This window comes from Carassius auratus, chromosome 4 (assembly GCF_003368295.1).
Source record: "Carassius auratus strain Wakin chromosome 4, ASM336829v1, whole genome shotgun sequence".
Classification (NCBI taxonomy): domain Eukaryota; kingdom Metazoa; phylum Chordata; class Actinopteri; order Cypriniformes; family Cyprinidae; genus Carassius; species Carassius auratus.
In genome coordinates this window covers 3,999,085-4,022,027 of record NC_039246.1, presented here as the reverse complement: position 1 = coordinate 4,022,027, position 22,943 = coordinate 3,999,085, and the positions used below count along the sequence as shown (strand labels likewise).

Genomic DNA, 22,943 nt, shown 5'->3' with positions numbered 1-22,943 from the left:
ACACACACTCACAAAATTAAATCATGGTATCCACAGATTAACCATGGTTTTGCTACTCACCATAGTTTAACCATGGTGTTTGTGGTAAAACTGTGGGTATACAAATGGTACATTAATCATTACACTAAAAAAACATGTTACTACACTTTTACTATAATAAAACCATGGTCACTTTACGTCTTGGTAAAGCAAATTCTTTCAAGTTATTAGATTGAAATCTTGGTCTAATTATAACATACCTGTATGAGTCTAACACCAGTTGTTGAATTAAATGATTTTGTAAATACAATGGTTCTGTCTTATAATTAAATATATATTTGTTTGTTTCAGTCAATCAAGTTATCGCTGACATTTTCTGGGTAAGCGTGGCTATGCTGAGCAGGACTATTACCTGGATTCACTACCCATTTAGATTTCCAGGCAACAAATAAGCTCCTCCATGCCAGAGAATTACTGTTCGTTCAATCAAAACCTGCATGTCATCCTGGACTGTACAGAAATCTGCTGTGAAAGCCCTACATCACTGAAACTCCACTCTGAAGTTATAAGTGCACTACCACATTCAAAGGTCTGGTTGGGGTAGCTCTGTGTGGTGCAGTGGAGATGTGGTTATGACAGACAAGGGGTTCACTATTGAATATATGCTCTCCAGTATTGGTGCTAGACGGATCATTCCACCTTTCAAATGTGCCAAGCAGTTCAGCAAACAGGACTGTGAAAAAACACAGGACCACTGCACGCCTCAGACTTCTGGTGGAAAGAGTGATTCGAAGGGTCAAGGAAATACACATCTGGGATTCTGTTGTGCCACTCACCTTGTCAGGAAGAATTAATCAGATCTGGCATAATTGCTGTTTTATGGTTTATTATCAGGGACCAATGTTTCTTGAGCAGTGAATGTATATTATTACAATAGTAGTGTTACAGTGTTAACATTTGAGAGTAGTTTTTTATTTATTACATTTTTTTACCTTTTCAGTTAGTTGCAATGCATACCTACCACCATTAAATGTGTTTTTCCTTTTTTTATTGTAATGTAAAATTTTATATTTTGTATAATGAAATTATTTAAATAAAATGTCCCTGAAAATAATTTCACAGACACAATGAAATAGTTCACAATGAAAAGTATTTTTATAATAACTCATGAAAAAAATCTTCTTTGTTATATCACACAATGTATCAAATGTAAATATACGCAAGTAGTAAAAGAATATGCATATCATATACATTACAGAAGATTTCATACAAAAAGTATTCACCTTGGTATGTACATTTATCTAATAGCAAGTACAATATATTTATTGTTATAATTTGTGATGTATCTAATATGTTATCAAAGATCTACTACAAAATATGCTACATACTACTCAACTACATAAAGTATATATTTACTATGAATGTAAAAATAAATCTTAGGTTCATACTTTAATATGAACAGAATCTGTCCATTCATACCACTGAAAGATACACATCCAGATAAACGTTATAACAGTACTTTCATTGATGTTATCAAGGCATCATCTCGCCAGATCATCTGTATTATGAAATCTGATTGTGTGTCAGTCACAAAGTCACACCAGTGTAGACCAGTCACTGCAGTCTGACCTTGTACCTGCCAGTAGTACTTATGGGTCTCTTTAAGTTTGGCTAGTCCTCTTTGAATTTTCATAAATGGAACCTGAGCAATGTTTTCAGCAGAGGTGCTTTTTACCTCCACTAGTCCAAACGAATGTTTCAGATGGATCATGCACTCGTCCGTCTGGCCAAATTTAAAATTACAGCCAAACTGAAAACCAAGCACAGGTAGTGGGGGGAAATTAAGATCAGGAACACCTGCAGCTATACGGGGACACTGGAATGAAAGTGGACTACCAAGAGGTACAACTCTACTTTTGACATGCCCTCAAGTATTTGCGGCAGCAAAGGCTTGGGATTAATCTGACGTAGTTTTGCACCAGAAGCCAAGACATCAGCATCTGGAAGGGGACCTAAAGAAATGAACACAAATGATGAGTCATGAAGACATTAAGCTATAGCTGTGCGCACACACACACACACAAACAGAGTTGTGAATTACCTGTGTAAGCCTTTTAATTGGGTAGACTTGGTTCCATTCTTCCCAACTGATTCTGGTTTCAGGACACAAAGTTCACTCGCTGCCTCTGGATGAACTCCCTTAATATAAAATGAATACAGTAATAGTTAAAGATTGTTTACTGATCTTGGGTGGTTTTCATTTATATATTTGTTACTTAATCTGCACTCTTGTTCATTATTAGTATATGATGTTTAAATGTTTACATATACTTTCTTTGAGTTAATAGTTTTCTTACCAATGCAGAAAAAAGAAAAATACAAGCCTGTGCTCTTGGACGATGCCATCTCTGTGGCTCACTTGATTTTATTCATCTTCTTAGATGTGTTTCACTGCAAGATAAAAGCATTAGATGCTGTAAACATTTTTTTTCCATTTGTATAAGGATATTGTATAACATCAGTGAAGAAGTACATTATCGATTAAACTTAACGGTAACACTTCCTATGAAGCCCGTATTTAAAACAAATTATAAGAGAATTCTTATGGCATTATGATGAATGCATAATGTATTAGAAAAAAAACTTTGTAATATGTCATATCATCTCATGAGTAATCATAACAACAGTTTTAATGTGTTATAATGTTTACTTATTTGTGGTTATAGCATTTAAGATTATGATTTATAATACCCAATGAATATAATGCATCCACTTAACTTACAATAGAATCTTTCCCTTAGATATAATACAAGTCTCATATCTTGGCATTGTTGTTTTGTTACTTTACTCAAAGCAGGCAAATACCACTATACATAATTACAACAATAATAATGAAAATAAAAATATTATTTTTCCTTAAACAACCAACATATCAAATATCTGATTAGATGAATGTGTAATATGGCACTTTTGATTTTAACAATATTTATTGTAATATCAATAAGATAGTAAGATACTGTATATATTTTAAATAAATAATGTCACGATATAAGACTTATAAACCATTATAAAGTTAAATAAGTATAAGTTTTATACGTATAATTGTTATAATTATTTATGAGATGAAACAACAGTTTTTCTATATTTAATGCATTGTGGTTTTATTATAGTAAAAGTGTAGTAACATTGTTTTTTTAGTGTAATGATTAACGTACCATTTGTATAACCACAGTTTTACTACAAACACCATGGTTAAACTATGGTGAGTAGCAAAACCATGGTTAATCTGTGGATACCATGATTTAACTATATCGACCATGTGTTTTATTTATTTATTTATTTATTTGTGGTTTTTGATAGTAAAATCATGTTTTTTTTCATAAGGGTAATTTTACTACTTGGCCAAAATAAAAGCTGGCTAGTTGCAATATGGCTAACTAACTTCTTAAACGTGCACACAAGACTCTCGAAAAGCATGTTCTCTTCCCTATATAACTTAATTAGTGTAACATTTGAATAAAATATAAAATATCAGACGCTGCTTACCTCCTTTTGCCATCAATCAACCATTACTACTTCCTGTGAACGGCGTGCGTGTGACGTCACATGGGGCGGGGCAACGCGATTCTCCACCTGAGTCCTTTTCGTTTGATGACTTTTTGTCTGAGTCCGTTTTGTCTGATGACACTTTGTCCGAGTCCGTTTTGTCTGATGACTTTTTATCTGAGTCTGTTTCGTCTGATGTTAACGTTAATTGTATGACACCTGACGTCGTTTTTCCTGAGACCTGAAGCTTTTCAGTCAGAGACGCGATGCCGTTTTGTCCGATGACTGAAGCCTTTTAGTCTGAGGCATGACGCCTTTTCATTTGATGACTGAGGTCTGAGGATGTCCTAAAATGTACACCGTACATGTCAAGCTTTCTATAGATATATCTCTCATGTCTCTTCGTTGAGTATTCATGGAGTTACAGTTACTTTTCTTCCCTCTATGTCAAATGATATTTCGTTTTGCATGGCTCAACAAACAGCTGGATTTTGCTCTTGTTTTGTTCTAATGAGTGGATTGTGTGCATTAATATTTTAAGAAGCTCTTAAAAATATATATAAATGACTTTACCATGTTGTGACGATGGATAGCAATTGATGTGACGTTCAGAACTTCAGCCTGACAGATAAAATCTCACAAGCACATATAAACACTCATTTTCATGTGTATAATATATTCTTCTTATTGTTTTGTGCCGCTTCGCTGCAGTGTTTTAATGTGAAAGGCTGTGAATTCTCTATTTAGACTTCAAGTGTTCAGAGAAATACATCGCGAGCTCGCGAGCAGTTGGCTGCCGCGAATATATCATGTTATTACTTTAAACAGTTCAGAAACATATGAATTTAGCTCTTGGTGTGTTCTAACGTGTGGATTGCATGCAATTGCCATTTTAAAAGGTCTTAAATAAGAATGAATTCGCTCGTTGTGAGCTCCGTGTAGACAATGACTGAGCTGATCAGCCGTGATTCTTCTCTCGTCTTTCTGACTGCTCTCTGCCCAGAAATAAATTATTAATGAGCCCTAACCCCTGTACTAATCAGATAAGTTGGTTTAGCTTGTCAGTTTGAAGGAAATTGTATTATTTACTTGTATTTTTAACCGGTTTAAAAGTTAAACGAAACCCGACTCCTCCCCTAAATCTCATTGCAACTGTAGGGGCGCAATTTTTCTCAGACAATGTAAGTCTATGGGTAATGAATTTTTACATTTAAAAATTAATAAAAAAAAAAAAACTTTAAGTCTGATCACTCTGAAAAGATATAGCAACCAGCACCGCTCTATCCCGCAGGTGTCTGCCGAGTTTGGGGCTTGTGGCTTTAAAGCCCTAGGAGTAGCGTATAGAATTTTTCTCAGAAGAATAATAATAATAAAAATAATAATAAAAATAAGTTTAAATAGGATTTCAGTAAGTTGGCTTTCTCAAGCCAACTTAATAACTGTGATTAAAAGGTTTTACATAAAATTCAAACAGACGGTTCTGTGTTGTTTTAACAGTGGATTTGCTTTCACTATTTTTTCTACAGAGACACCTGGTACATCTCGTGCCAGTCAATGCACAACACACAGAGGAATTCAGCAATCAATTGAGGGGCTCTACCTTGTGTGAGGCACCGGCAGCAAACCCTCTACCGTCAGAATGGTATAACTCTACAATATAATAGGTTCAAGCTACTGTATGCATCCTACTCCACCAACATGGAATTAGCAAATAAAGTAGTAGCACAGTTCAGCTCAATCATTGAATTCTGTTCTTTAAATGACCAGTCTGTAGGATTTAGTGGTATCGATCATTGAGATTTGACGATTGCAACCAGCTTCCCTCACCTCTATCTTTCCAAACTGCAACTTTGTTTTAAACATTTTTGGTGCTATCATTTCTTTCTTGCTTAAGAGTTCTGTCAAAAACCTCTGCCTCTGTACTTCATGTCTTTCTAGACAGCAGCAAGTTTCGCATTCGCCTTCGAAGGAAGCTAGCGATAGATATCTTCAGGAGATACAGAAATACAATGATCTTGTACTAGAATCGGCAACAACCATTGACGTAGCTGTGGTGGAGCATTCCCTAACTGGAGAGAGTACCGTTTCTCAAATATGGCAGTGGGAGGTTCATGGCAGTGATATGTCTGTTTTTAGATGCTTCACAGGAATTTATTTTCAGTTCTGCTTTATAGAGTATATTGAACTAAGGCATGCATGTTACATTGAGTGTTGTAATATTCACGTAGTTTATTGGTGTATTTTCAGATTTCTTATGTATCAGTTTGATAAAAAAGTAAATGTTTGTAGTGATTATGCTAGATTGTCTCATGTATACATATAACTGTTATTGATTCTTAGCAAACATTTCAATCAAGAAACGAGTGCACAACCAAGTGATGTAAACGAGGTGACTGTATGAGGAAACGAGTTTTGGTTTTGGAGATGGCACAACACTGCACGTGGTTGCAGAGCCTGGTAATGGTTCTCAAGAACAAGTTGGCTAAGGAGGGTAAGTTTAATTAAAACCCTGTCCATGTAATGTGTTAAAAAAAAACACATCAGTCACAGAACTTGGATGGAGTAGAACGGTTATTGCTCTCTTTGCCGAGGTCCTTTAGCATGTACATAAAATAGGGATTAAAGTTGTAACTGTAGCAGGGCTGCCAACTTTTGTGTTCATCTTAGAATGAGGCTAAGGGGCTTATGGAGGGGCGTGGCTTGGTGTGGAACAAAATACAAACACCAAATCTTTGCATTAGCAGAAGTGTATTAAGTATATATTGACTGTCAAAGTATTTGGTATATGTACAGAATTTCTTGGGGGATTTACATTTTATTTTCACAAACATTTTACAGAAATAGGATTAGCATCCATACTGACACCACCACCAGTCAAATATCTGGACATGATTGATGAGTTGTGATTGATATAAATAAAATCTTTTTAATATGGGATGTCTTTGGCTTGACATTATGTTTTTAGAAAACAATAATTAACATTAACTACTAGGCATTTCCAAATATTTGTCATCTGGAAATGCTTTTGTACTGTTTTGTTATGATGAAGTTATGTAAAATAACTGCTCAGTGCTGCAAAACAAACAACTCTGCTAATGCTAACTTAATCATATGTAAACTATATAACAGCACAGGCCTATTAATTACTAGCCTTAACTGGACGGAGAAACGGAGCACCCTGTAACTCACTGACCTGCCTGCATTTAGAGCCTTGCGCGGGACTGTTTTCTTAAACCCGCACCCGCACGCTCCCCGCCTGCTCCCGCGGACTTTAAATGTACACAAACAGGTAGGCTACTCAGATTAAATATTCGTTCAAGTTAAAATCCAGAATAACCTATTTTAAACATGATTGCATTTAAATAATATGAAGTAACCGATGCTAAACCAAAGCACCACACATGGCAAAAACATTGGGTATTTTTATTAGCGTTATAAAAAAATAAAATTAAACCGTTAAAACAAAACCAAAAGCGGCACCTCATTTTTTAAACACAGGCTAGGCCTACTGCATACATGCACCAAACATAAATAACTTTAAAATTAACTGAACACTTTGTTTACTTTTAGAGAACTTTGAAAATAAGCTAGATATAATTTTAACAAAAGAAAAAACATAATACTATATACATATATATATATATACATATATATATATATATATATATATATATATATATATATATATATATATATATAGTATTAAACAATTAGGTCTCCTAGATACATTTTATGTAGAAGTTCTTTGTTAATTGTCTAAAATAATGCACGCTGATAAATAGCAATTTTTCAAAGCGAAATTCTTACATTCTTCCTAAATTTATTAATTGTATTAGGCTAATTAAAATGTTTTAAGTATAATAATCAAATCTTAGCAAACCGCCTACCTGAAATGCAAACACTGAAGAAGTGTATTTGATTTTCGTTCACTTTAAGTTTATTTCAGTGAAAATAGCAGCTGTTGTTTTGCAATAGAACATTCAAAACAGGCTCATTAAAACACAAACACACACACACGAGATTTAATGTACGTAGATCTTTACAAAATACACCTAGATTATAAAGCCTGTGAAAAGCACATAAGATAAAATGCACTTAAAAAACGCATAGATTATTGACTGGGTTGAGCGAGCAGAGCAGAATCTCCAGAAAGCGCTCAGCACTCTTCAGGAAATTTTAGCACTCCGATCCTTTCACATGCTCTGGCAATGCTCAAAATAAAACACATTTTGTTTGTTTCCAGATGTTTGACTTGCCTTAATTTGCCTTAAGTAAACAGCAGCTTTAATTTTCTTCTCGACTTCTTGTGTTGACTCAATTACTACTACACACCACCGTTCCCTGAGGGTCTCTCGCCAAATTTTATGACCGCCCACTCCCGCCCACAGCAAACGTAAAACTGCCCGCTCCTGCCAGATTTGCGTTGGGTCCCGGGGGTCCCCAAACCCAATGCAGTCCTCTACCTGCGTTCACAATTCACAAGGTGCAGAAGGGAAAACGGCTTTCTACACAGTTTATGGGAATAAAGTATTTCCCTCGCATTTGTCAAAAAAAAATAAAAAATAAATCACTAAACTTTCATTCTTGTCTCTCTGTGCGTTGCTTTGCGAAATCATGTGGCGCAATTTTTTTTTCCTTGCCTGCATGAGTATGCATGAGAATATGGGGGTGTAGCGTGAGAGCGTGAGAATTGGGTCGATTGCATGAGTCTCACACTGAATGCGTGAGAGTTGGCAGCTATGCTGTAGCTATGGTAAAAAGTCAGTAAGGCTATAAAGATTCACATTTGCTTGAAAGAGGTGCAGATTTGTTGTACTATGGCTGTTACTTGAAAGCGTAAATGAACAAAATAATTTGAAGATTGAAATTTGTGTCCTGATGTGTTAAACGTGGTTAGTATGACATCAAGATTAATCTTATTATTATCATCTCCATATCAATCAACATAGAAAACCTTGCTGGTCAGCAGGTAACAAAATGTGTTATTTCAGCACAACTGTAGTGAAGAAGAAAACTGTTAAGACAGCTATCAGACATGCTATGCTAGTATGTGTATATATGCTGCTTTGGGCCTCCCTCCATAAAGTCACCTCAGTGAGCCATGTTGCTTTAAGTTGTTATATACAGAAGCTAGCCTGGTCCCATTTCAGCGATACACATAAAAGTGCCAATCATCTTGCTATGTAGATTTGAATAGGTGATATCTTTTTACTCAATTTAAGTTATTTGGCCTTATGAAACAATCTTATTATAGTTCTCCTCTGACATCTAGCATCAACAAGGCATTTTCGCCCAAAGGACTGCTGCATACTGGATGTTTTTCCCTTTTGACACCATTCTTTGTAAACCCTAGAAATGGTTGTGCGTGAAAATCCCAGTAACTGAGCAGATTGTGAAATACTCAGACCGGCCGGTCTGGCACCAACAACCATGCCATGCTCAAAATTGCTTTCCCTGTTAGCCAGCACCCCCCCCATTATGAAACTCACAGCTGAAAGTGCTCTACCTAACTTGACTTGATAATGCTCAAAAATATTACAAGTTATAGACACTGAAGTGCCTTGAAAATGTTTTATAATAACCAATAATAACCATTTATTGGCTCCACAAAAACCATTCAGTCAGTGTTTTTTTTAAAGAACCATCTCTTTCTTGCCTTTTTATAATCCGAAGTACCTTCATTCACCACAACAAATCATTTGTGAAACAGAAAGGTTTTTCATATGTTAAAGGTTCTTTATAAAACCATGCATTTTTTACCACACTTAAATATACATTTTTTTTTTATATATAAAAATACATGAAATGAGTCCTGGAGATATTTAGAAATGAGAAATGAGACTCCTGCAAATAGTTTTCTGAGACTATGACCCCCCCACCCCCCAAATTTAAGAAAATATATTTCCCAATAGTATTGAAGGCTTCTACAATACGATGCAAATAAGTGCAGATGTGCTGATGGCCACGTATACAGATGGTAATAACACAAATGAGCCATAAAGTAAATAATCCACTCTCTCTATTCATATAGACTCGTTCACTTTGATAGCCGTGATCATACAGTAATAGTGAGCTGATATGGGTTGATTTGCACTCAAACAGATGGTAATCATGCAGATACATTCACATTCAACATAAAACACACTCTCACATATATAAAAAGTAAAAAAAAAAAAAAGGCAATCGCTATAAGTTCTGCCTCCATCAGCTGACAGGTGCGTCAGAGCACGTCACGAGAATCACCTTTTTTCAAAACTTTTCCAAAACTGCACACACAAAATTGTGTGTAGTGTTTTGAAAAAAAGTGTTTTATGCAATTGAAAACTGAATCAAAAGCTGAGAAATAGTTTATTGTTTTGGAGATGTGGCGTGTAGTTTTGCACTTTGAATGAGAGGTTTTAAAAAATCGTGTGAAATAAAAAAGATTTTGTGTAAGCAGTTGGACAAAAAAAAACTGTATAAACTACAATTCCCACAAGAGACGCGCCATTGAACTTCTTTCAACGTGTATGAATTAGTGATCGACCGATGTATCTGTTTACCGATATTTTTCCCGATATTTAAGCATTTTTCCATAATCGGGTATCGGTTTTGTAATATCGGATTCACCGATTTACGGCGCCATCTTGTGGCCGTTTTGAGATTTCCGCCATTGCAGCCCGGGCGTCTGAGGAGATCAGTCAACAACAACTCAGTGCACAGGTAAAGTATATGTTCTACTTGGTTTGCTTTAATTAATCAACTTTATTTAACATAACAGACATGCACAAATGAGATCTGAGACATTAATTCCTTATATAGTTAATTTATGCAGCTTGTTTCTAAACAATTGAGAGGAACTCATTGAGTCACGTAGTGCAATTCGTCATGTCCTGCCCCAATAAAGACGTATCTTTACATGAATTAAATAAAACAGACATGAATGAGTGCATGTTGAAAATAAAAGCCCTGAATTTAATTCTCTATCTGTATTTGCTCCCCATTAGTCTAGAAGAGAAAGTTTGTTCATATTGCTTAGCAACTGACGGATGATCTGGAGGCTTAAGCACGGCCACTGAATGAAACTTTTTACAAGTTCTTGTTTAAACACCCTAGATTATATTATCATTTACTACATAACAATTATTTCGCTAATACACATATAAATATCGCCTACCGCTTTGTGGAAATTAATTATTTATTATCTCCTTGCGCGATCGCGGTTGATTAAATTATAGTCAAAAAGCACTGTCAGTTGGCATTTCATGATTTAACGTTAGATTAAATTTAGATCATAAAATGTCAACTGACAAGTGCTGTTTAACTTTATAGAGTCTCGGGAAAAAAAGTTCGTTCATATTGCTCAGCACCTGACTGGGTTGATCAGGAAGCCTCAAGCAATGCCACTGAATGAAACTTTTGACAAGATTATCTTGTTTAAACACCCTAGATTATATTTTCATTTACTATATAACAATTATTTCGCTAATACACATATAAATATAGCCTACCGCTTTGTTGAAATTAATTATTTATTATCTCCATGCGCGATCGCGGGTGATTAAGTTATAGTCAAACAGCACTTTGTCAGTTGGCATTTCATGATTAAACATTAGATTAAATTTAGATCATAAAATGCCAACTGACAAGTGCTGTTTAACTTTATATAGTCTCGGGAAAAAAAGTTCGTTCATATTGCTCAGCACCTGGGTTGATGATCAGGAAGCCTCAAGCAATGCCACTGAATGAAACTTTTGACAAGATTATCTTGTTTAAACAGCCTAGATTATATTATAATTTACTACATAACAATTATTTCGCTAATACACATATAAATATACCGCTTTGTGGAAATTTATTATTTATTATCTCCATGCGCGATCGCGGTTGATTAAATTATAGTCAAACAGCACTTTGTCAGTTGGCATTTCATGATATAACGTTAGATTGAATCTAGATCATAAAATGCCTGACAAGTGCTGTTTAACTTTATATAGTCTCGGGGAAAAAAGTTCATTCATATTGCTCAGCACCTGACTGGGTTGATGATCAGGAAGCCTCAAGCACGGCCACTGCATGAAATTTTTGACAAGATTATCTCATTTAAACCCCCTAAATTATAGAATCATTTGATTTACTACATAACCATTATTTAGTTAATACAAATCTAAATAAATGCAGCTCTGTGGAAATTATTTATTATCTCCACACGCCATCGCGGTTGAGTAGCCCAATTTATAGTTTCGTGTAAATGCATAGATAAGTTACAGCACTTTGTCAGAAAGCATTTCATGATCTAGACCGACAAAACATAATAATTAATAACACTAGTTGGAATCGGTGATTGATAGGAGGATGGGCAAGCCACTTGAATGGTGGAAACAAAATGAGAAAAGGTTCCCCATTATTGCTCATCTGTCAAGAAAGTTCCTTTGCCCCCCACCATCTTCGGTGCCCAGTGAACAAGCCTTCAGTGAAGTGGGAGCCATTTATGAAAACAAAGGAAGCAGGCTTACAGGGCAGAATGCTGAAAGACTCTGTTTTCTACACTAAAACCTAGTTCTGCTTAACTAGGAGTATTAAGTTACACTACTAAATGTAGTGTAACTTAATACACTACATTTAGCCCACCGCCCCCACCAATATGTTTTAATCATTTTTGTGCTTTATTTTTTTACCTGTTTTTACCTGTTTAACCTCATCAAAGCTTTTATTTTAAAACAAAGACACTTTTTAACACTTGTTCAGCTCATTTGTGTTTAATAATTGTCAGAAACAGAAGTATAACAGTAAATAAATATCGGTTCTGCATATCGGTTATCGGGTACATAAACATGCAAATAATCGGTATCGGTATCGGTTATAAAAAAATCAATATCGGTCGATCACTAGTATGAATCAATCACCATACTTGTAGTTCTTCTGGTTTCCCGACGAGGAATAGGGTTACAAAAATGTGTCTTTACTATTCTATATTAACGAAGCACATTAAGCTATATTTATATATGATTTTTTTTTTGGGGGGGGGGGGGGGGGTCACAAAGACTTGAAATCTGTGGTTTTAGTTGGTAGGCTAGAGTAGACATGATTTCGAGATTGTCAGCGGGACATATAAAAATAATAATAATTAATAATAATTCCTTCCATTTATATAGCGCTTTTCTAGACACTCAAAGTGCTTTACATAGACGGGGGGGTATTTCCTCATCCACCACCAGTGTGCAGCATCCACCTGGATGATGCGACGGCAGCCATATTGCCCCAGAACGCCCACCACACACCAGCTTACTGGTGGAGAGGAGACAGAGTGATGAAGCCGCTCAGTAGACATATACTACATATACTACCTTTCAAAGAGCGTCTTTGATTTTTTTTTTTTTTTTAGTTTTATTTAACATTGTTTATTTAATTATGGCTGCAAATGTTTGATTTACAGTCAGTGGACTGTTTGAATACATGAATTACTCCGGGATATTGGTAGGTTTTAACTCAGATGGAAAAATTTAAAAAGGTAACAGCTCAAGTCATTTGTGGATCAATTCTTATTGGAGACGTGCACCATTTAAAACGGTTCATTTCGATTTGGTGAACTGGTTCAAAAAGATCTGGTTACATCATATGATTCATTCACGAACCGGATATGACAAACTGCTTTGATTTGAACTCTCTCACAACAGACACGGAAGAGAAGACAATGCTGAATAAAGTCATAGTTTTTGCTATTTTTGACCCTCTGATGTCACATGGACTACTTTGATGTTTTTCTTACCTTTCTGGACATGAACAGTATACCGTACACACAGCTTCAATGGAGGCACTGAGAGCTCTCGCACTAAATCTAAAATATCTTAAACTGTATTCCGAAGATAAATGGAGGTCTTACTGGAACGACATGAGGTTGAGTTATTAATGACATAATTATGATTTTTGGGTGAACTATCCCTTTAAATATTTCCAAAATCTGTGATATAGGCTACTCTCCAGATCAAGACTTTCACAATAAATCTACATTTGTCTTTTAATTAGAGACAAATACTGTTCAATTCTAGAAGCTTAAAATCAGGGGAGGCGTGGTTCTGTGAGGTCTGTGACGGGAGAGCGAGTGAGGAGACGAGCGGTGGTAAGTGGGGCAAGTGAAAAATGATTAACACCTGGCTCTCGTTGCAGTGATTGGCGTGGGGAACCGGTATTTAGGCCGGCTCAGGACCCGCGAGTTCAGAGAGAGCTGGGGCCAGTTTCAAATATTTGAGTGGCTCCTCCCCTAACAAATGTAACCTCACTCCAAATTTTTTATAAAACTTGAGAGCACTGATTAAACTATATATGCTAACCTAAATTTTAATAATAATAAAAAAACACTTGTAAAGTTAGACAAATTCCACATATAAATATGCTGTTTCTTTTGTCTCGATCACTTCATCCTAATATTGTTTTTAATTAAATTTATGTATGGAAAAGTAAAAAACTTTTGCTTATGTTATTTGTAGTTTATTTGTGTTCTTTCACAAAAATATAAGTGAAAATATGCCTAATGCTTATTTATTGCTTAATTACTCATTAGAGGCCTAAAGACTGATCAAACAAATGTATTGACAATTGGACCACATCAAGACATCATTCTTTTGAAAGAAATGCATGATATGAAAAGGGATTTCCCCTACATGGAGCCGACACTGGTGTTGGTCAAGGGGTGAGGAGCAATGCTGAGATCTAGATGAATGTAGAGCTCTTCTCCTGATGATCACAGTGGAGGGACCTACTGTATGACACGATTGGCTCAAGAGGGTTGAGAAGAAAATACTTTTGGTTTAAGACATAAAACACCCAGTCTGCTGATGAGTTTGAAGTAGAGGAGACATTTCTACTGACATTTTATTTTACTAGTAAGTTATACAGGCTATTTCAGTGAATTGACTTGGTAGCTGTTGCTACACTCAAACTCTTGTGGTCTCTCCATTCATTTCATTGTTTTTTATTATGCTTCTTGAACATGTGTATCAAAATACAAATATCCGATTTACAAAACTTATCTTTACATTGGAATTTCTCAAAAACGTGATTTTATACGTCCATAATTAAGCAAATCCTGCATTTTCTAACTCAATATTAACAATGTCAAGGTTATATATTCACAGAAGATTCTTTACATTATGTAGGATGATTTTATGTAGAAAACAGTGAATCAAAAAAATTTCTTTATCAGTGTTTTTACAGAGCGTCACAAACATTCAAAAATGTGACACTTTGAGAATACTCTGGTAATAATTGTAGCAGTATTTTGCATGATTCCCTGATTTACTTCCATCCAATCACGAGCTTTCCTCCTGATACACTACACCAGGGATGGAAGACTCAAACTATGCTCCAACACACATACATTATTAAAAATATAGGTGCTTCACGATGCCATAGAATAACCATTTTTGGCTCCACAAAAACCATTCAGTCAGTGGTTTTTATAAAGAACCATCTCTTTCTTGCCTTTTTATGATCAAAAGTAACTTTTCACCACAACGAATCATTTGTGAAACAGAAAGGATTTTCATATGTTAAAGGTTCTTTATAAAACCATGCAGACAAAAAGGTTTAAGAGTGTACCTGTAGTTTTTAAATAACCCTCAAGGACTTGATTGGCTTGATCTAAATGCAAAGACTTGAAGCTTAAAATTCATCTGATATTTTTAAACGTTGAAAGTTAAATGCCAAAATCCAAAATGGCAATTGTCAAGCTCATCAACTGTGTGTGACAAATTTTTAGGATGACGAATACAAAAAAACGCATCCAAAAATTCAGTTTGCTATGACCTTTGCTTGCAAAACAATGATTTGGCCCCATCTCTAATAATTCCCTCTCATGAACTCTTAAAGCTCCAATATGTAGGAATTTTGTAATAACATTTCCGAAAATAACTTGCACAGTGTGATATATTTCCTCCAGTTGTGTACTTACAATATCTCAAAAGTCTCCAAAGATTTTTTATTTCAGAGAAATTCCGATTTTAAATAACTGGCCGTTCCGGAAAAGAAATGTCGCCTCTCAGTGACGCAATGTCCGCTCTATACTTTGTTTCCGGTGTAGACCATGTGATGTTCCACCACACCGGAATATCACATGGTCAAATGCGGAAGTGGTGGTTATGTTATAGCCGCGTGTATGGTTTGGTTGTCGTCGTTATGGATCACGATTACTCTTTGGTGAGTATTGAAGTGCCAGTAAAACGTAAGCTTCCATATTCGGATACACGCAGACTGTGTGACAAACGGAGGAATAAAACCAGGATAAATATCGGCCAGGCGTTTACGAGATGGAGAGAGCTGCGCGAAAATCTTGGACTTGACAGAGACTCTGCTCTCACGAGTGTATTGATAGACAGGTAAGCAAATCAATTATTTATTTTGTTATTGTACAATTAACGTAACAGTTACAGTAAAGATGGCCCAGGTCTCATCTGGATTTGATAATTCCAGTGAGGATGTATCTGTGTTTCCCTGCAACACGTGCAACTGTCAATAATAGCACTTATAAACAAAGTTATATTGCTCTTTGTACTAAGGTAAGGATTTTTATCACGTGTGGTGACCGAGATTATGGCAGTACAATTAAATACAATCGGATAGGTGTTGTTAAAAATATATTTAGTCATTACTTGCAAATGTTCGTTCAAATTTAATTATAGAACGATTGGTTTGAGCACGTTAAACAACAACGGCATTAACCATAAACACGTAACAATGCACAACATTAACCCAACAAATCATTTAACAAATAGCTGTAAGTTGTAACGGGATAATATAGTATAACATTTCACGTTCCTTGCAGTTCATTAATTATGATGACATAAAATAATACGATCAGATATACAGGTAATACAAAAACGAATAACTTACCTTATCCGTGATCATGATTCGTTTATCCAATTTAGATACATTGTTATGGTGAAAACGCATTTAAAAAAACATCTCCCATCGTCACCTGCTTCATAGTGTCATCAAGCTTCGCCTTTGTTATTGTTGGAAATGCGCCCTCTTGTGGTCAAAAATCGCATACTGGAGCTTTAATGTCAAGTCAGCTTTATTTGAATAATGGTCTTTATAATGCAGACTGTCAAAGCACTTAAAGAGATACAGGAAAATAATCAAGGAAAATAACAAAACAACAGTGAAGTTCATCAGTTTGAAATTACATAAATTCAGCTGTAAACGGCAATCAAGTTATTCAATTAGAACCAGTTTAGTTTTGACTGAAATGAGTTAGGTACCACTGTCAATGTTACACGATTCGGCTGTAAAGCAGCTCTACAGAAGATGGTATGCAATTATCCAGCTTATGTGAAACTCAAGATTTGCTTTGTTTCTGGAAGTCTTTCCACAGTGATGGCACATGACATTCTTCTCTCTACAATGTCACAGAATGATTCCTAGGGTTTTCTTGTCTGTTAAACTCATTCAACACTGATGACATTCAAACAGGTCCCTCTGGAGTAAATCTTCATGTGGTACTGAAGGTTACCTTCACAGCTGAAGCATCTCTCCAGTGTGAATTCTTCTCACGTGGGCTTCAAGGTATCGTTTTAGCTTGAAACTCTTTTCACACTGAGGGCATGTGTAAAGCTTCTCTTCAGTGTGAACTTTCATGTGAGATTTAAGGTTTCGTTCACGCTTGAAAAATGTTCTACACAAAGGGCAGATGAAGGGCTTCTTTCCAGTGTGAACTAGAATGTGGTAATCAAGGGTTCCTTTTTTTTTAAAACGTCTTCCACACTGTTTGCAGATGAAGGGTTTCTCTCTGTCGTGAATTTTCATGTGCGTTTTAAGGTTTCCTTTTTCACTGAAACTTTTCCCGCACTCATTACATTTGAAAGGCTTCTTTCCAGAGTGAACTGTCAAATGCCTGTTAAATTTTCCTTTATGACTAAAAGTCTTTCCACACTGAAAGCAAGTGAAGTTACTCTTAGTTCCTGTCTCTTGAGCTCCTTTTCGTGTGGAAGTCATTTCAGACTGTAAGAAAGATCTTTCTTCAATTGTGAAATCATGAAGATTATCATTCTGATCTTTCTCTTCATTTTCATTCAATACTTCCCTCTCCTCTTTCGGTGCCATTAGGTCTAGGGTGGGAAAAACAAACATAAAAGTTAACCCCAGTTTAATGGCTCAAAGCAATCAACATCAAAACATGTATTTATGTTATCCATGTATGCTAGATCCTATACCAGGGCGTCCAAACCTGATCCTGGTCAGCCAGTGTCCAACAGAATTAAAGCTGGCCATTATACAATTCATTGAAAAACTTAGATAATCTTATGACATATACATACGAATATATATATATATACACACATATATAGACTGATCTCAATATACCATTATTATGTCTCCTAAGGGATAAAATGTTACAAATTTAGAGAGAGAGGGAAAAACACATTAAATCACATAAAACTTCCTTGTAAGGTTTTTTAAAGGGGTCAATGATGTCAGCCAATCACAAGAGAAAAAAAACCCCAAACCCACTTCAAATCAGAGAATGATAAATAGGGTGGAAAAAGGTCAAATCAGTGATAAAACATGATTGTGTGTTGTTCAGAGATAAGCAACTACTCTTCTGTGATCTTTCTTTGGAACTACTTTCATCGGTCAATTTTATCTCTAAAATGTAAGTCACAGTTGAAATCATGTGGATATTTAGGAAAACAGCACTCTTGGTTAGGTGTTGTTACTAATCGTCATGCACTATTTAGGGCTGGATCCGAATATTCGATTATTACATTTTGAGATTCAAACTATTGACACGCTTGAAATTCACATCTGTTGTGAAGTTAATTTCAAGCGCGAAGGAAGACAACGAACTCAAAATGTTCAAGCGTCCAACTACACGCGAATAGCGCAATTTATTTTTGCGAGTCGCATCGCATCTGGTATGAATGCACAGTAAGGCTGCAAAAGAATATGATTCTCATGAACCATACAAGAGTAGTGAACCACCTGCTCCTTGAATCTGATACTGGTGGTGTTAGTCTTCTAGTACTCTTGGACCTGAGCACAGATTTTGATACTGTTTGCCATTTTATACTCGAGTCTCGTTTTTCTGCGGCAGGCATTACAGGAACTGTCCTCAAGTGGCTAAGCTTATATCTCTCAGACAGGCAATGGTTTATTAGAATTGGTAAACACAAATGTCATTGTCGCTTCTTCCCTTTAGATCAAACATATAATGGTGATTGAGAGGGAGGCAAATGGTGAGATATTTTGGAAACCAAAATGATCCTACCAGAAGAATAGCATAAAATCTTAAAATCTCTTTTCTGTCTGTATTGTCTCAATGATATATTTGAGGCTTTATGCATGCAGAGAAAACTGAAATTAACACTTTCTGATGTTTCAGTGTGGGTGAGAAACATTTAGAAAATGTTTGAAAACTCAAGTAAGGATGGAGAGTGTTTTCAAGTGGAAAAAGCCATTTTCATGTGTATCCAGATTAATGTAGATGTAGCCTTAAAGTAGTTTTATTTGCTCACTAAATACCTTTAAATTAACAAATATAGACAGCATGCAGAAGGCCAAATGTAATCACTTACATTTCAAGATTCACTATGTGCAAAAAAAAAAAAAAAGATTAAAATACTTTTGCATAATTAAGTGCTATTTTTAATGTTACAGAAAAAATATAACAAATGCAGAGGAGTGAAATCATGATCTCGGCTGCACCAGAAGGCACTGTTAGTATTTGTCTGGTTATGTGACCTCAACACGTCTGTGACATTCTTCATAAATAGCATTCATTTCTGTAGAGCTGGACATTTAAATAAGGATCAAATAATTGAGTTCAGATTTGAGAATGAAAACTAACCTGTTTGTTCCTCAGTATCTTCATGTTTCAGAGTGAATACTCCAACCTTCATGTCTTCACTTTCCTCTTTAATAAACTCCATCTGTGTTTGTTCCTCAGTATCTTCATGATTGAGACTGAATATCTCTTCAATCTTCATGTCTTCACTCTCAACTTTAATTAAAGCCATCTTTATAGAAGTGTCATGTGGATCTCAGCAACTTCAGCAATTATTCTGTGTGCTTGGACACTTTGTCCTGTTTAAGAAGAAAATAATTAAAGTAAAATAATCTCTAAAATAAATGTAAGCTAAATCTATGGTGCGTCTCAATCAGATCACTAGTTTATCAGTGCACTGGTGTGGGAGTCAGTCAGAGAGATAGTTAATGGACTTAAATGACCCGTTTTAAATATATAGTTAATAGTTGGGTATTTGTGATTTATATTTGGTTTTCTTTTTTTATACATAATAATAAATATTCCACTTTCATAAAACTATTTGCAGCTGGTTTGTACATGTTGTCATTTCGCATTTTGTGGTAACAATCTACAATACAAGGCATGTGATCAGCTAGAGACAAAAAAAAAAAGGGAAATCTGACCACGCCCACAAATAACGCACACAAGCCATGCCCCAGCACTTATTTCAATTGTTTTTATTAAGTACCTGCCAAAAGCTTGGAAAAATATCAATTTTTTTAATAATATCTTCTCATCAAGTCTGAATTTATTTAATCAAAATAAAGTAAAATTGTGAAATATTATTACAAATGGGGATGCACCCATATGAACAAATTGGCCGATAAGATAACCGATAAATATGAAAGCCAATGACCGATGTGATGGCCGAAAAATCTAAATCCACATTTTTACATAATTTTTAAAGAGTCTGATTACCAAAAAAGTCTCACCATTAAAAGGCATTAAACATTTCAACATAACTCAAACATAGAGCAGACTTACAAATAAATAAAACTATGCTTAAATAATTTAAACAAGTTACTGGACAAAATTACTTGCATATAAAAAAAATATAAGGTGATATGACGATGGAGTGTGTTGAAATAGGTCCAGCATGTAAGGATTATAGCCAGACATTGTCAAAATCATTAAATATTGTCATTATTAAGAGTATTTGGCATTACCAATTAATATAGGCCTGTTATTTTCTGGCTATTATTAGGTTACTTTTATTATTAAATTAATATTACAATTAGTTTGCTTTGCAACAATTTCATAGTGCATCACTGCATAACTTACATGCGGTCACTCGCAGTCTGTGAGGAAAATGTTATATGCACTTAACAGTGCTAATGGTGTGAATCCATTGTGGATGCACTCTTCTCTTAACAATGCGCTAGAACACAGGCGAACAAAGATTTGTTACATTATTTTACAGTAGCTAATAATCTCATTATATGACAGACTTTCTCTTCACATGTTGCAGTTCGCTGTATTTTCCTTTTCATTGTATTTCCAATGATATTACAAGTGAACATCTGAAGTGTCTCTGCAGGGAAATAATGCATTATTTATCGGCTGAATTCTCTTATCGGTTCGATAGCGATAACAGAAAAATTAACATTTATCGGCCGATATCGATATGGTGGCCTATATATCATGCATCCCTAATTTCAAATAAAAAAAAAGTTCTCAATTTTAATATATTATAAAATGTAGTGGTATTCCTGTGATACATAGCAGACAATTATTTATCATTACTCCAGTTTTCAGCACCACATCTTATAGAAATCATTACAATTGATTTGACTCAAGAAAAATGTCTGATTATTATCAGTAATTATAATAAATTTTGCTGCTTCAGGTTTTGTAGAAATGGTTATACATTATATTTTTAATGATTTTTTGATAAATATTAAGTTTAATGAACAGTATTTATTTGCATTTATCAAATATTAATTACATTTGTTAATGCATTTATTAAATAGGTATAATTTTAAATGTTTTATAATGAAACATTAAAGGTTGAATAAAATTTAAAAAATTTAACATGTTCTACAAATGTTTGAATGGTATCATTTCCACAAAAATAGCAACTAAAATGTTTATTGAGCGGCAAAACAGCATATTAGAATAATTTCTGAAGGATTATCGTTGTCACTGAAGCTTCTCTTTGTAAATAACAACAGATTTATAAAAGTTTCTAATGACGAATTTTGCGTTCTCAAATACAGACTTAAAACAATCACAGCTAGAACTAACATTGAATTGAATCTAAACCCAGTACCTTAACGGCAGACATGTAGCGTGTTAAACAACAGCTTATTATATAATTACATCAAAATCATTGCAAATTTTATGACAGCACAAGTCATCTCAAATTCTCACCCCCATTCATAAAAAGGCTATGGGTCGAGCAAAGCTTGAACTATATTTCACTTTTTACAGTTCCCATGACGTGAATTGGGACATCAGAACAGTAGGCTCAACTTCTAGTTGTTTGATGAATTTAATAATTAACTAATGATTTGCAAAGATATTGATGTGACTTTACTTTTTTTTAGGCACATAACTATTAACTAATAATTAATAAATATGTCGTTGTGGATATGGATTTTGCATTAGTCATGTGACTCAAAAAGGAAAATCATAACATGATATCTTTGCAAATCATAAGCTAATTATTAATAAAAGAAGACAACTGGAAGTTGGAGTACATAGCTTTCACTGTGGTTATTAATATGCATTAACATCATTAGTTAATTTAATATGTTATTAGGCAATTAACACATGATGACACATTTAACTAATAAACATTTATTTAGTACTTAATCTATGATTTATATATGTTTATTAGTTGCTGATGCAGTAATCATTAACTCATGATAATCTGTGCATTACTTAAGCATGAATATAAGTAAGAAACACCTGTTGTAAAGCTTTACCAAAGTCGGTGTCTGATCTGTTCCCCTCAGTTTAGCGTTCCCGCTCATCTTTTTATCTTTGCTATATTTTTTTTTTTTAAGTTTAGATGACAGGATGCGTGCTTTATATGTATAAAAATTAATTCAAATTAATGTACGTAATTCTACCTCTATAAAGTAGGCTTGATTTTTCTTGTGTGCTTCTCAATCTCAGTTTAAAATAGTTTATTGGCATGATACTCACTCACACACAACGTAAATCACATTAATATACAACACCGTGTTTGTTCTCGTTTGTCGTAAGCGCGCGCTAATTCTAATCACTGAATCTTTTTACGAGTGATTTTGTTCAGAATACTTGGATTCTCAGTTTCTCTCACTTCTTTTCTTTCTCAATTCATTCTTAAATCACGGTATAACTTAACGAGAAATATGAGACGCACCTTTTCTGTTATTAATATAAGAATAGTCACATTCATAACGCTAAATAAACGATTACACCGTTATATGAGATCGATTAATTTATTTAACGTAGCTTGTAAAACAGTGTAAAGTGATAGAACAGTTTGAACTGATTTAAATTAAAAACTTAAAACCCCACAAACCTTTCTTCAGCCGAATCACAAAAGATGCAGGCGCGTAGCGCTTCTTTATGACGTCACATCGCCAGTGCAAAATAAAAGTCCCGATTGTACAATAAATGCTGCATCCGAGAACTTAGGCAGGTGACT

General features: G+C 34.8%; 2 protein-coding genes and 1 long non-coding RNA gene across 4 annotated transcripts in view; 1 reads left to right on the top strand and 2 right to left on the bottom strand.

Moving 5' to 3' along the window:
* LOC113065982 (zinc finger protein 271-like) overlaps nucleotides 1–22,943 on the top strand; it is a 345,982-nt gene that overhangs the window by 44,067 nt on the left and 278,972 nt on the right. The gene's annotated exons all lie outside the window — the stretch shown is intronic.
* LOC113067433 (uncharacterized) lies at nucleotides 1,521–3,659 on the bottom strand. Its single transcript, XR_003279343.1, has 4 exons — nucleotides 3,526–3,659; nucleotides 2,337–2,430; nucleotides 2,081–2,178; nucleotides 1,521–1,991 (listed from the first exon to the last, which is right to left on the bottom strand). It is a non-coding gene; the product is annotated as an uncharacterized LOC113067433 (long non-coding RNA).
* Nucleotides 16,564–22,913, bottom strand: LOC113067103 (gastrula zinc finger protein XlCGF49.1). 2 transcript variants are annotated; one of them, XM_026239369.1, is made up of 3 exons: nucleotides 22,818–22,913; nucleotides 19,349–19,584; nucleotides 16,564–17,609 (listed from the first exon to the last, which is right to left on the bottom strand). In XM_026239369.1, the coding sequence occupies exons 2-3, from the start codon at nucleotides 19,515–19,517 to the stop codon at nucleotides 17,017–17,019; spliced, it is 762 nt and encodes a 253-aa protein (XP_026095154.1). In that variant the 5' UTR covers nucleotides 19,518–19,584; nucleotides 22,818–22,913; the 3' UTR covers nucleotides 16,564–17,016. The 2 variants fall into 2 exon arrangements, with proteins under 2 accessions (XP_026095154.1, XP_026095162.1); XM_026239377.1 differs by lacking the exon at nucleotides 22,818–22,913 and adding an exon at nucleotides 20,588–20,705.

Excerpts from the sequence above, each read along its gene's own strand:
- LOC113067103 (XM_026239369.1), bottom strand. The coding sequence starts at position 19,517 with ATGGCTTTAATTAAAGTTGAGAGTGAAGACATGAAGATTGAAGAGATA. Across the intron at positions 17,610-19,348 it reads AGATACTGAGGAACAAACAG|ACCTAATGGCACCGAAAGAG; the intron begins GTTAGTTTTCAT and ends TTCCCACCCTAG.